Source organism: Amblyomma americanum, chromosome 4, assembly GCF_052857255.1.
Source record: "Amblyomma americanum isolate KBUSLIRL-KWMA chromosome 4, ASM5285725v1, whole genome shotgun sequence".
Taxonomy (NCBI): Eukaryota; Metazoa; Arthropoda; class Arachnida; order Ixodida; family Ixodidae; genus Amblyomma; species Amblyomma americanum.
The window spans coordinates 56,400,335-56,415,411 of NC_135500.1; the positions used below are offsets into that span (position 1 = coordinate 56,400,335).

General features: G+C 46.1%; 1 protein-coding gene across 2 annotated transcripts in view; it reads right to left on the bottom strand.

Moving 5' to 3' along the window:
* Window positions 1-15,006, bottom strand: part of LOC144127956 (serine/threonine-protein kinase RIO3) — a 93,077-nt gene extending 78,071 nt beyond the window's left edge. For both annotated transcript variants that reach the window (XR_013313643.1, XM_077660975.1), the window contains exons 1-4: window positions 14,884-15,006; window positions 14,450-14,749; window positions 9,215-9,399; window positions 6,153-6,393 (exon numbers count right to left, since the gene is read on the bottom strand). Coding sequence is in view for 1 of the 2 variants with exons in the window: in XM_077660975.1 (XP_077517101.1) it covers window positions 6,153-6,393; window positions 9,215-9,399; window positions 14,450-14,640 (617 nt within the window). In the remaining variant the exon portion in view is untranslated. The remainder of the gene's footprint in view (window positions 1-6,152; window positions 6,394-9,214; window positions 9,400-14,449; window positions 14,750-14,883) is intronic.
* Window positions 15,007-15,077: the final 71 nt, after the last annotated feature.

Here is a 15,077-nt window from a genome sequence, read left to right on the forward strand (position 1 = left end):
AGCTAGGCTCAATAGACTAGTGCTCACAGATGTGCCCAAACTGGCCCATGAACGAGTGCTGCGTGCGGTGAAAAGCCATTCAAAATAGTGAGTGCACCGTTCAAAGGGCACAGCTGGAAACACTGTGCGTCTGTGTAGGATGATATGTGACCAGCCTCTCTGCTCAGCCCAACCGAGTGGTGGGCTCCCGGCCCATTGTAGGACTTTACAAGAACAAAAATTACTAGCACTTAAGGAACTTACGTGTGAGTAATGCAAAGTCCTACAATATTATTCCAATTCCATTTTAATTCTATTACGATTCCATCCCAATTCTATTCTATTCTTTTCTAGTTTATGCAGTTGTAAGCACTAGTACAGAGTATAACTATAGTTGGGTACAACTTAAGAAGGCAGCGGCATTTGCCCCTCAAATGCGGATGAACACGAGCCTCCGCCAATAGGCGCGCACTTCAGGTGACGTCATGAGCCGGACGGCCGGTGACCCCGCTGACGGAGAACATGCCTAACATGGCCGCCCTCGCTTCGAACTGGGCCGAGTCGCGTCAGCTGTGTGCGTCTCCCTTCGTCAGAGTGAATTCGAATTGTTTGTGGGCGTCTGTCATGTCGGAAATATTATTGCAAGCTTACGATGCACAACTTGTGCCGCGTGTGTTTGTTCTGAGCCGTGAGGCGACGAAAAAAGGTTACAGCGAACATCGGTGACTGCGCTGCGCTTCGTCTGGAAACAGGATCCCGCAGCGGCACACCGCTGCAAACGAACATTGTGCGTGTTTGTTCTATGGCGTTTTGCTTTGCTCCTAAGTGAAGTTACGACGAGGAGAATTTGCCAAAGTCTGGTACCTACTGTGAGCGGCGGGTGTGTTAGTGTACTGTGCCCCTGCGTTTCACGTCGGACGTGGCGAAGTGATGGAGCAAAACCATTATCAGGATAAATGAGAAAAGCGTGCGCGGATGAAACCAACCTACGAGTTCCTCAACCGAAAAGATTTGCGGAAACAACCTCCAACGCAAAGATTTGTTGCTGCCAGCTCAGTGCGCAAACGATCGATCGTTGGCAGCAGTATGATAAGATAGCCGAGCGTCTAGCAGGGCGTCGTTCGAGTGTTGTGTAGCACCGTCAATTGATCACTTTCCACCAGTGCTAACAATCAGTGATTAACACGTGCTGCTTGAGCGAATGTCATTGGATTATTAACAGGATAGATAAGCGGGCGAGTTGGTTATACATAATGCAAAAAAACAGCGCGAACAAACGGGGACTAGACGAAGAATACACAGGAATACACATTAACGGCCAGGCGTGTGGGAGCAGTGTTTGTTTCCTTAATGTCAGCCTTAGTACTAATATAAAATTATGACCAATACACTGGTGCCTTTACAAGGGAGCTTGGCATGAATTCGAGTCTCTGTATGGCTTAGAATTCTTCACTCACTGCACGCGCCAGCTGTAGAATGCCTGCTGTGACACAATCGCACATCAGTTGTGCTGCCAGCGCTCGACTTGCTTTCCCACAACACAGCTTTGCGCTGTTTTTCGATTGTTATGATATGTTGCTACTAAAACAATTCCAAGACAGTGAAGGCAACAGAGCCATTATGTGCATCAAATAAAAGTACGACAAAGTAGGCACAGCTGCTTGTGAACTGACTCCTAATACCTCTACTCGTGTCTGCATTAAATGTGTGTGCATGTTTTCTTGTGTGTTTGTTTATATTTGTTATTTTCCCCCTTTTTGCATTTTAGATCTTAGTTTTCGCGCTCGCGTTTGTGTGCATGTGTGTGAATATGTGAGTGCTTCTGTGCGTGTATGTGTTTATTATTCCTATTTGTGTCCTTTTATTTTTGTGTTTGTTCTTGTAAGCATGCTGCATCCACCTCTTCCTTTACAATTTCATTAACTCGTCTCATTCAAAGCACCAAGTCCTGTGAATAGCAGGGCTGGCCTCTTCGATGTCATTAAATCCTTACATTCTTGCCTACCTTGCCTCCTCAGTCTGCCATCTTGCTGTGTTTTCTCCTACTATTCTGACCTTGCTTCTTGTGCTGTTGTCGCAACGTGATTAACCAACTTGCACTAAAGAAACTTCTATCAGCTGTGACGACAGAAACATTGACCGATACAAAATGTTAAAAGCATCACGTGGCTTGCGCAATAACTTCGTCTCTTACCCCTGTTAATGTGTTTATGCATCAGTGCATACGGCAGCTCGCCAGGGGTGCACATGAAAGGGTGCCATATTGTGCAACAGCATCTTGCGATGTTGTTGCATTCAGTCTTAATAAATAGATGGTTTCGCTGCCCGTCACATGTGGGGGTACACATAACATTGTGCAGTGGATTATCATTTCCTGTCTTGACGCTTTCATCATTACAAATGCAGTTTTCTAGTGAATGGAGTCCAGCAAAGCAGTGCTGTGAGAGCTTTTTCAGCTTTCATCATTTATTACCTCACCAATATCACTGTCTGAATCTGGCCGTCATTTTGCCTACGGCTTGTAATGAACAAAGTGACTCACTAAAACACGTTCAACCTTGCTGAGCATTTTTCCGGTACGTAAATATGACAAAAAAATGCTAGCAAAGTTATTCACGCTAATAATTGTGCTTGCATTCGCGTCCATGCCAGAGTCAGATAAATAAATTAAAAATTGGCTATGACAAGGCTGCGCTTTTCGGTGCATACTGCTAACAGAGCTATAAAGTGTGCTCTGACTACTGTTATTTCAACATGGGGCCCGACAAACTCGACGATGGCTGCCTGAATGAGCATTTTGGGCCTCAATAAGCTAATGATGCTTTATATTTATTCTCTTATTCTCATTACTTGTGTGAGCCAGATAACCAAAATAAACAATGCAACCACATGAATGTGCTTTGGCGTGCAAGCTGCTAACAGTAGCTGTCAGTTTCGTGTTGACTACTGGTATCGCAGCTGCACTGGCTATGACATGACTGCGATTTTCAGTGCATACTGCTAACACAGCCATAAAGCGTGCTCTGACTACTGTTATTTCAACATGGGGCCCGTCAAACTCGACGATGGCTGCCTGAATGAGCATTTTGGGCCTAAATAAGCTAATGATGCTTTATATTTATTCTCTTATTCTCATTACTTGTGTGAGCCAGATAACCAAAATAAACAATGCAACCACATGAATGTGCTTTGGCGTGCAAGCTGCTAACAGTGGCTGTCAGTTTCTTGTTGACTACTGGTATCGCAGCAGCACTGGCTATGACATGACTGCGATTTCCAGTGCAGACTGCTAACAGAGCTATAAAGCGTGCCTTGAATACTGTTATTTCAACATGGGGGCCATCAAACTAGATGGTGGCTGCCTGAATGAACATTTTGAGCCCGCCAAAGATAATCAGAGTTAACATTTGTGTTTCAATTCAGATATACCAGCATTTAAACATGTTTCTATGCCACTTCTTAAATCGAGCACAATGTGTGCTGGACGTTGCTTATCAGAATTGAGCTTCTATTGTAAAGAATACGCCATAAATGAAACTGCTTATTTATTTCAGAGGTCACGGAATGGATGGTTGTCTGTTGCGAATTAACGGGAAAAATTTTGGTAGCCCTAATAAAGGCTGTTCTTTCGTTAAAAGAAGCCGTTATGCTTCGTCGAGTGGCTCAATGCCAGACAGCTCGCAGTCGGAGTCGCTTTCTTCAGTGTCATCTTCACCTAGCTGGATGATGATGGGTTGAATGTGCTCACTCCCAGACGTGTCAAGTCTGAACTTTGCCTCCAAGTCCATCACGTGCTGAACGCTCTTCGCCCAGTCTTCCGCCGTTACGTGCTTGATTTTCTCCCTCAAGATGGCGTCGACCGTGGACAGCTTGAAGTCTCTGTTGTCCGCAGCAATGCCATTTTTGACCTTGGCCCAAACAAGCTCAATGGGATTAAATTCGCAGTGGTACGGCGGGAGCCTGAGTACAATGCAACAGGCGCTTACAGCTGCATTGTCTACGATGTAGCTCAGAAAGCGTGACTTTACAGATGCCACCAGCTCAAGCAGCTGCTTCTTTATCATCCTTTCAGTGTAGGTGATCTTCTTGCTTGTGAGTCACTCCTGTATCTTCTCCTTCTTCCAGGCCGTCGTTGGCAATTTCTCTTCTCGCCGGCTATGGTAAGGTGCATTGTCTAAAACAATGACGCTACCAGCTGGCAACTTCTGCAGAACGCCATTAAACCAGCCCTCAAAGCGATTGCCGTCCATTTCCTCGTGGTAGTCGCCTGTATTTTGGCCTCGGAATACATCCAAGCAGCCGTCGACGAAGCCATCCTCGCTGCCGATGTGCGTGACAATCAGGCGCTGACCTTTCCCAGAAGGTTGTTTTAGACCCGTCGTTAGGCCATTTGCTCGAGCGAACAGTCGTCCGCGCTTCTGCACCACGGAGTCTGTCCACATGATCGACCGAGTGTGTCCCGCCGTCACCCATGTCTCGTCCAGGCAGAAGATCTTTCGGCCTTCCGCTCGGTAGCGCTCCACGTCACGGAGGTAGCGATTCCGCCAATCGGTGATGTCATCCCGGTCGATAAGCAGCGAGTTGCGGCTTCTCTTTTCGTGCTTGAACCTGATCTCGGCAAGCAGGCGACGCACAGTCCACCGCCTTAGTGATGGGAGTTCCATACGTTCCGAGAACTCGGTAGTGATCTTCTCGACCGTCGGTATCTCGTTGAGGCGAAAGAAATCGTGCACACATGACCTCAGCGCGCACAACGTGAAGCTGTCAAACTTCGCGCTGCATCTTCTCTTCTCCGCATTGCGTGGGCGCTTTCGGGACGGCGTCGTCATTTTGCCACCCGAAAAATGCGAAGCTTTAACTTCCTTCCTCACCCTGAACACAGTCCTTTCGCTGACACCGAGCATGTCAGCGACAAACTTGCTCGTCTCCTCTACGCTGCGTTCAGGCTCCCTGTTACGCCAAAACGTGTAGCAGTGGAAGATCATGTTGCGTGAATCGCTGTTCAGGATGCGGCCGCTCTTGCTCTTGCCGAGGCTCCTTGGTGGTGTGATCATCGATGCGACACAAGGCTCGTTCGGCAACAAAAGCTCGCGTTCCGATGTCCCCTCGCTGGGCTCTATGGCGCAAAAGAGGTACGGAATGCCGTGCGCGAACATGCGTGAACTCACGAGATTGTAGGTTCGCAACCGCAAAAAAAAAGAAACAAGTAGCAATTGAAAAATAAGCCTCACACTTTAAAAAAATAAGCTTGTGAAAACACACAAAAAGTACATATGAATCCTATGCTATTGAGCCAGACTGGTTTGTAATTACACGCCCGGTGCCGTTGATCTCGCTCCGTAGCAGACGACGCACAGCGTTGTAGAAGGCACGGAGTTATTTTTCTCTCGCGATCCGGCATGTGCTGAAGCATTTGCATCATGATAGTTTTACTAAACCACTCATCAAGATACACAAATCTTATTTATACAGAGAAATACGCGTTTTAGAAGCAGTCACAATTTTTTGAGCGGGACTATTTCTTTAGTCGCGGAGGCAATTGGCTGCTGCGCTTCGGTCATCTGGGCAGGGCCTCTCCTGTCTTCTAAAGTTGTACCAGACTATAGTTAACATTTTGCATTTTTCTACCTTTGACAACGCCAGACCGATTCGACCAAGCATGAGTTTTGTAACAATGAAACTTTTTGGGCAATGCCGGGTTTTTGCGCCGATGAGCCCATCTAATGCTTCCGCATTAATAAAATGAATGGAGCATGCTTCTCAATTCTGTAGTTAAGTCCACTTCACTTAAGGCCTTTTCTGGCAAGAGATTTGAATTGCTGGCGATGAATAATGAGTTGTGTACCATCGCTTAAAAGCAAACCTCTTAAGCTCTTCACTTTTAACAAAGGGTGCACAACTTTTCAGGAATGTGCCAAGCGTTTCACAAAAGTAGCATGACAAGCAGAAGCTGTAACCTAAAGCAAAGGACATGAGGGCCAAGCAAAGAATGCAATAGCTGCATTATGGACAAGGAGGGTGCGCAAACACATGCCAGCTCCTTTTGTGACAAAAGACACCTGCTCATCAACAGGCTGACCACATTTTCCAGCCATTCCTATGGTCGTCTGCTGTAACATGTTTAGTGACGATATCAGGGCATGAGAGAGCGGTGGAACACACATCGCACCCACCGGCAGGCATTGCGGCGTCCGCAGACGGTGGCATCGTGCTTGGTGGTGAAGCCGCCATCGGCTTGGCGGGCTACCCCGGAGCGGCCGATGGCCGGTGCTGTCTTCTGGTTGCGCTCAAATGAGTCCCAGTGCCGGGCGCCGCCTGAGCCAAGGCCCCCATCTAGCCCATCCTCATCGTCCTCCTCCGAGTCCGTCAGCACTGGCTCCCGCGCCCGCCGGTAGTTGTTGAACGACACGCTTACTGCGAGAAAGTGTGAAGACGATAGTTGTCACTCTAGTGAGGTGCCATACAGCAAGTCACAGGCTCAGAAGCAACCTCAACTTTAATCACTAATGCCTAACAGAACAGCATACCGGTCACACTGAATAGAAAAAAAAAAATAAAGAGCACCATGATGTCACGGTGAATGCCAGAAAGTGGTCAAAAGAATGTTTTGAAGTATAAGGGGGTCAAAAACTTGAAAAAGAAACACTACAACATTAGTTGGTTCTTTACAACCAACTATACCTCCATTCTGAAGGGCAACTTTATTTCCTCGGTCATTAAATAAACTGACATGTACCTGTGGATATAGACGCAAGGTGAACAAAGCACAACTGTGCCTTGTGAGAGAAGAGAATGAGTGGTAAACATTCACATAAGCTTGATTTTTAGCCATAACAAAAGAATAAACCATGGACAGCTATGCAGCAGAGACTACAGCAGAATGCGCTTTGGCTTTGAGACTAGAAAAAAAGTGATAGGGTTTTAACGTAGTTAAACCAAGCAGACGTACGAAAGCATGTGTTCAGCCTGCTTTGCTCACAGTTTTGCTCTACTGGGTCGTCGGCACGTCTGGCGACGATATTAGACTCAGTTTAAGCTCTGATCGAGACTAAGTTGATCTGATCTGTTGCACCACAGATGGAGCAGATAAGTCGACGATGAGCAATGCACATTGCGAGAGTGTGTTGCAGTTTCGCACAAGGGGTAACCGGCTGCGGTGATAGCATAGTGCTCTCATGCAGTGAAGCTGATCTGTTCGTGTCACCACGCATTCAAACCCCGTCGGGGCAGTATTTATTTTAATTCTGCACCCCCAAGGTCGGTCAGGGATACCACAACATTCTTGGCTAGGGTTTGAGCACATGAAGTAGTGCAAAAAGAACAGCATGCCAGACAGACCAAATGCATACTTCTGATCGTGTTATATGGCCAAACAGTAGGAATATACCCACAATTATGTTTGAGTCTGTGCTGGTCTACCAGTGCTAGTGGTAAGTTAAAAAATGACTTGTTGCCTTTCATTTTGGCATTTCAGAAAAAAAAAAAGAGAGAGAGAGAGCATTTATTTCTGCTAGCCAAAATGCCATTGCGTGAACAGCTCTGCAACAATCCTTTTTAGCAAGCAAAAGGTTTACGAGGGTTTAACGTCTCAAAGCGACTAGGCTATGAGAGACACCGTAGTGAAGGGCTCCAGAAATTTCGACCATTTGGGGTTCTTTAACGTGCACTGACATTGCACAGTACACAGGCCTCATAATTTCGCCTCCATCAAAATACGACCGCTGTGGGCGGGATCGAATCCGTGTCTTTCGGGTCAGCAGCCAAGTGCCATAACCACTGAGCCACTACGGCAGCTACCTTTAGCGAGCAAAAAAGAAAAATCACAGGACGGTTACAACTATGCAACGTGAGATTCAATAATAGCTGTGTAGGCATTTAGTTTTGGCAGGCTGCTGTTCCAAACAGAGCTACCCATAGGCGTATGCAACCCAGGCTGGCTGTGACATAACGTGACATCAGACCATGAGACACAGACGCACAGCATTAATAAAAGCCTTAACACATCCTATGTGGTGTCATGCGGGGTGATAACCGTACCCGGGCTGCCATGGTAACCGGTGTGTGCACTACCATGGTAACCATGGTAACGCACCCACTGGTTATGCTGACGGCGATGCGCAAGCCAGAGACGGGCGCCTAACAGCTATCGCTGTAAAAGTATAAAATACAAATAAAGAAGTGACGATGACACAACTTCTGCATGAGAATATGATTTAAAGATTGTCATGATTTGAAGACTTGTATTTTGTTGCTTCCCTGCCTAAAATAGCACCACTGCACACAGAACCTTTGTTTAGCAGTAAAGATAAAAGATGCAAACAGTCATGAATACCAAACAAATAAATAAATACTACTAATGCTTTCATTTTAAGCAGCAATTAACTTCAGAGAGTGGATTTACTGGCTGAAAACGCACTATTACCGAACACAGAATCAGACCTCAGGAATGGTCAACAGTGCTTCTTTGTCTTTCCAACTTCCATGTGAAATATGATAAGGGCAAGAATATCTCTGTCCCACAAGAACTGTTGGCCTCTCGTATTCACTGCAGGATGAGATCTCTTTCTTTATCTTCCCACAGGCTCAGTTTTCGTACTGATGTGTAGAAGTACTGTAGCACCACCCTTTGTAAAAAGTGTAGAGCCCAGGGGAAGGAGAGGGGGTGGGGGTGGGGGGGGTTGCCTCTGGGTGATGCCGTGTGGCTTGTTAAGCATTGTAAACAATCCATATCTCTCGAAGGTGAGGAAAACGCTCACCCTCACCACTCTGAAACTTGGGTCTTCCACGGATGCTACAAGCCCCCCTCACATTGTTTGGAAACAAGCAACCCCCCCTCCCCAAGGTTCTTTACTTTAGACAAAGCCTGTACTTTAGTAAGGAATGTACTTCGCAATGGTTGCAATCATAAACAAAGAATGCATCATGCTTTAACAGGAAATATTCTCATTTTTATGCATGTTGTCAAAACTACTGACCATACTAATTTTGCTCCGTCAAAAATGTGACATTAAAAGCTAGGCTCCCCCTCTCCCTGCCGGGACCACTTAATGAGCTTATGCAATGCTGAAGAGGCCTGTGAGACTAAATGCCAGTTTGAGAATTGGGTGCCACTGTCGTGCATGCAGATGAACAGTGAATAACTAAGGGCAACACGACTTGGCTTGTGATTCTCAAACACAGGCATATGTGATGCAGCCGCAAACACCTGCTACACCCCTTTGCCAGCCACCTGTACCTTTGCTGTCCCCATTGAACTTCCTCTCCTCGCGACCAAGCACAGTGTCATGTTCGCGGTCGTACTCGGACTGGAGCAGCAGTGCCAATGCGTGGTCATCACTGCAGTCCTCCTCAGCCACGAAGACCTCTGCACCAGCAGCCGCAGTGACTGCTTCGCCAACCAAAGGCACAACGGGGTGGTTGCTGCAAGGACAGGCACACCCTGTCAGGACTGCACATGTATAGCAAAAGGGAAACGGGCACCGACTGAGCCTTTGCACACGCATGACCAACTCCGCACTTAGATGCCATTCAATAAAACTAGATTGATGAAGTTCCTATAACACTCTGACCTCACACTTGATAGCCAAGCACCAGCCACCATAAGCGGATAAGTGACTGGAGGAGCCTCCTTTGTATACAGCCTTGTACTGAATGCCCAATGCTAACACAGTGAAATCTTGTTAATTCGACCCCCGTTAATTCAGAAATTGAACTATGAGCACAACCTCGGACGCTCGTTAATTCAGGTGGGGGGGGGCGTGCTGAGGTACGACCTGCGCTGCCAGCGATGATCCAAACAGGCACCCCCTCCCCTCGAATCTGAATTGCATGAAAGAGTGGTGCCCACGTATCTCAGGAGTGCACGCTATGGCAAGTGCGACAACAATCGGAAGTCCCCCATTGCTGAGATTAGCTCAGCAGCGTAACTTCGTATCCCACCAACCCGCAGCTGCCATCAGGAGCACACATCGGCCAGTCGGGCCATTTCGGATGCTGCTTGGCGAGTCACTGGTCTCTTAGTTTAGAGCATATATACTGGTCGCATTTCGAGCCTCCGGGCTATGCTGATTCCACGGATAGAATCCAAGACGGCAGCTTCAAAGTGGTTGCCATGGTAACCGAGGTGGTTACATAATGGAATAAAATAATAACAGGCAGCAGCGTGATGCCCGAGCACCACAAATGGAAAGTAAATACAACAAAGAGTAAAAGAACGCCATGTTAATATACCGTTGCCTGCGGTACATTATTGTCAGGTTTCACAATTACGTTACAGTAATAGTTACGAGCACACGAAGGCAACGTTAGTGTAAACATGTGCCCAACGTTTCCGAGTCCACGTCTAGACATTTGTGAACTGAAACTTGTAACATAATGCTGACAAGTCTAATAAAGCACTGGTAATGTAATTTATTGAATCCTGCTGCTTTTTGTGAAACCAAATACAATATAACTAATTTATTGAATCCTGCTGCTTTTTGTGAAACCAAATACAATATAACTGGAGGATACTAAAGTAACATAAGAGTAGCACTTGGGAAGGCGCTTGTGCGTTTTTACAGAATGTATTTGCGTAATGTTCACACAAAGATGGCAGCATGGACTAATATGGCTTTTTAATAAAAAGGTATTAGCAACGCGATCATGCCCACTTGTATTTCTAATTTTTTGTCATTACAAGTTCAAAAATGCACAAAATAACTTCGCTCGACTGGTGAATGTGATGGAGTTTTCTGGTTCGCAATGTTTCTGAGACACAGTCTTTCGGGCACGATTGATGCGTAGGAAATGTTTGCTGTATTAATTATGTACCTGTCAAAAAATAGGCACCTTGTGCTCTATTGCCCTGAAACTTTCTTTTCACTTTGCCCTTGCAGAATATGCAGAGGGTCATTTTTTTTTTACATATGATGTGCATGTGTTTCGTTCGTCACATATGATGTGCATGTGTGCAGTGGTAACATTATTTTGTGCAGTAGTCAATCCAACATTAGGATAATGTCATATCAACAGGCAGTTTTAGTACAGGCTCCGTGTGCTGCAGTTTGCCGAGCTTGAGTGGCACCGTCTGGTTAACATGGGTGGCAAAAGGTGGACGCCGCTCTCTTGTTCACTTTGCAGTCAGCGAGGCGAGTGGCAAGGCGTTTCCTCTGAAGGCCAAAACAAACTTTGCTAAATATGGGTGGCTCTGCCAACTGCTGTGTTTACCTATGTCATAACGGGTATAAAACACTGCAGGCAAGGTACCGAAGATATAATTTATTGCTTGAAGAGTTAGTTCATTGCGCAACCAAATTCATGAGTGTGAACTGGGCGGGCTTTTACATTGACTGGGGTGTTTTTAAATGTGCCATCACTGGTAGGAGTCAGAAATTGCTTTGTGTCTGTGTAGAGGGAAGGAATGCGCTAAGGGGGTCGGTCACAGGCTATGAGTTACGATGGAGTTCTTGGAGCTGCCATCTGAATTTCCTCATTGTTATGATTCTATGTTTTGTTTCTCTTTTTTGCATGCATACGTGTGCTGTAGGTGTGACATCATACTTCTGAGAGTGCTTATGTCGTTTTTCACATTGTTTGACCTAAGTTTTTGTGTATGCATTTGCATCATTTTCTAGACTACAACGCTTTAAAATTTTGTACATTTAATTGTTATGTTCCCGCCACCCAACACTCTTTTCTGGATCAAAAAGAGAAAAATAGGAAGTGGCTTAAATCCTGTATACTTATTTCCTGCATTTCACAATATCGCAGAACCCTTTCTGGAGTTGAAATATTTATCAATAGAAAAATACAACCAAAATATTAATGGAGGGCACATATTGGGAATTTATGTAATTAGTGCTTTAATGAAATACCTCAAATAAAAGCATATTGTCTTTTCGTCTGCTTGGAGCTATCCTTCTCTGAGGGGAGCATACATAAAGCAAAGTCAATCCTCAGGACGTAGAGTATTATCTGTGTGTAGTCAGAATGCGTTTTTGCAATTCTAACTGACCATTCACATGGTGGATAAGAGGTACATAGCTGATTTCATTATCTGGGTCAGACACTTGTTTCTCAAACTGTAGGGGCACTTAATCTCAATAAGTTGAACTGCACTGCTGGACATTGCAATACCATCAGGACTGCAACACAATCATGGCTGCTCGCAATTGATGATCGGCCCAAACTGAAAGCAACTGAAACTATAACTGTAGCAGCAGTGACGCAGCGGTGGCATCAAGTCTTTCAATGCGTTGAAATCTGCAGCCAATCTGGCAGCTCTGTCAATGCGCATCTGCTACGCGGTTGGGCTGACGCAAACGCACTGGGTGTCCAGGTCACGCGGCGAGTGCCACAAGGCACCGCTAGTGAAGTGGCTGCTGTCGGCACCACCATACCAGAGCACGGAGCCTTTAGTCTATGCAGACACGCAAAGGAATACCGTACACTAAACGCTAATCAAGAGCAAGCTTTTGCGTATGTTAGATTAGTGGACATGAAAATTTGAGTTCACCGTGTCTGGCCCTTACGTATCCTAGGAGATTAGCGTTGACGAGTCGGCGGTTTCGAGGTCGCCTGCTTCAGAGAGAATTCATTGTTGGTTACTGTGTTTTTTAGCGTGATCATGGCTATAAATGCGGCTTAAGGCTTTCACTTTGCCTCATCTCACCTACAACACTCCAAAGTGATGAATTTACGGTCTTTCATTTTGTTCGCCGGCTGCAGTATCCCTAAGCCTAACATGTGCCCGTTTCAAGTGGATCACCTTTTTTGAATTTTTACGCCCATGTGGTCGTGAAGAGAAGTACCTGTAGCACCCCTCGTGCTGTGCTCGGCTCAAAAAAAAAAAAAAAGCCAAAATATATTTTCTTATTTTGACACCAGATGGCGCTATTGCAGTTTGCGTTAAACTAAAAGCACTGGTGTGACATATCGTAATGTCTTGCAACGTGCTTGCATAAAGCATATGTAAGCGCTTGTACGCTGTACTAAAGCTATAAAAAGTTACTAAAATGTTGTAGTAACATTACTGTGTAACTTACCTGATGATAAAAATAGTGACATTAGCAACATTTACACGATATTATTAACATACCTTTGAAACTATGCAGACTACGCTTCGGCAACAATTTTGCGTTGCTTGGGCAATACTACCCATTACTACCCAGTGTCGCGAATTCACGACATACTGCTTGCACGCCCTGTACTCATTACTACGCAGGACCTGCAAGCAAAGTCTGATATCAACATGTCCTCAACAGGCAAACAGATGTTTGATGTCACTGTGAGCAAGATGTGTGAAGAAACAGGGGCTGCAATTGTGTGACCTCCAGCCAGCGTCCAACGATTCCTCGCCTCTCATTCTCTGATAAATGTTGCGGGGAGAACAGGAAGACATTTTTTGGATTAAAAATTGCTCACTGACTCCGGGCCTTTGATTTGGTCTTTCCCAAAACTCAAACTAGCTGCACAAAATGGACCAAATGCTAATTGTTGCTAATTGGCAACATGCTGATTTCTAAATTCTAGTGGTGCTAACTATTTTTTTTCTCACACCAGCTTTTGAATACCTAGCATAATGTAGAGGTAAGGATTTTTCTTTCTTTCGTAATTTGACCGTTAAAGATGCTGTCATCCAAGATTGGTACAAAATGACGGGTGAGGTGGCAACAGAAAGCCTCCAAAGCAGTTTATTTTTGGAGTTGTGGTGTCTTCATTTCGCACTGCTTCCTGGCTACCATGCAAAGGTTTGGCTTCCTTACAAGCCACACATTCCAGCTAGTTGGAAAGACATTACGTAAATGAGTTTGTTCCTACAGCCTAGCCACATTAGGGAATATGTAAGGTCACAAATGGCCATACCATGACCACACGCAAAGTTGAAGTGGCAACACTGCAGCTTCGTTTCTAAAATGAAGACTGCTTATTTCGGACAATGACTCATCCCTAGTAACAAAATGGTGGTTTGAGCTAGTTGGTACATATTCACAATTTCACCAGCGCTGCGACTAGGTTTGTCTTCCTTCTCTGTTCTTGTTCCTAGTCGCAGCGCTGGTGAAATTGTGAATCCCTAGTAACCCACTGCAGTGTGCCATATTATAAGCTTTACTCTAGTTCCCTCACAGCTGTCTAGCGTTCGGTAACAGCTCATGCAAACCCCTTAGACAGGGCTGCGAGCGGCGACAGTCCGACAGGCGGTAGGAGCAACGCAGTGGCCAGTCGGTGCAGTGCTGCCGAGTGTCGACGCACGACGACAGCCCGTGTATTCCATGCACCGCAACTCGCAGCCGTCCATATCACACGGCGCCGCCTTCAAAGTACTACGTGCGAGTCGCTCGACGGAGGTGTGAATCGCGAGGTGTCACTGGATACGAACCACTTCGAGCCGCCGGAACGTTCGTCTAGCACAAATGCCGGCACAGAAATGCTTGAGAGAATCGGGTGTGCGCCCGCCGGAGGAAGCTCGTATCCGAAAGTGGGAACTCACCCGTGCGCGGCGGACACCAGCTCTTCCTGCTCCAGCGCGCGAGCCAGCTCTTCGCTCATCACGTCCGCAAACGACACGTCCTGCTGCGGCGTCGAAGACGCGTTGCCCCACGGGCAGCTGCTCTTGCTTGCGGTCAGGGGAGCACCCGGAGGGGTCGTCAGCACGGGGACTATCACTTCGGCGCTCTCCATTGCGTTGTCGTTGTGCAACGTCGCTTGCTCTCCTCGTGGATGCTTGCTCGGAAGTTCCGATTTGGTTTGCTGTCAATTAAATTGATGGCTTCAGATGATTTGTTTCTTTCTGAAATAGAGGAGAACAGGGATGATGAGACTGCCGAAAATGAAGTACAACCGCGAGTCACGCATCTACTTGACGCTCCATTTGCTCTCGTTCCCGACATCTACGTCAAGGGCTTGACAGACTATTAGACTTACATTTTAGTACCTTGTACCTTATAATGACGCCGTACTATTCTGAAAATTTAACGTTTTAATCACTCCTACAACTCCGCGACAAGCCTCCTCGAGGAAGGAGGCTTATTTTTAAGGCCCTCTGACGGCGGATGACTATTGCAGTGAAAACGAAACTGTACGTTTTGTGTTACAAAAATTAAATTACAGTTACTGCA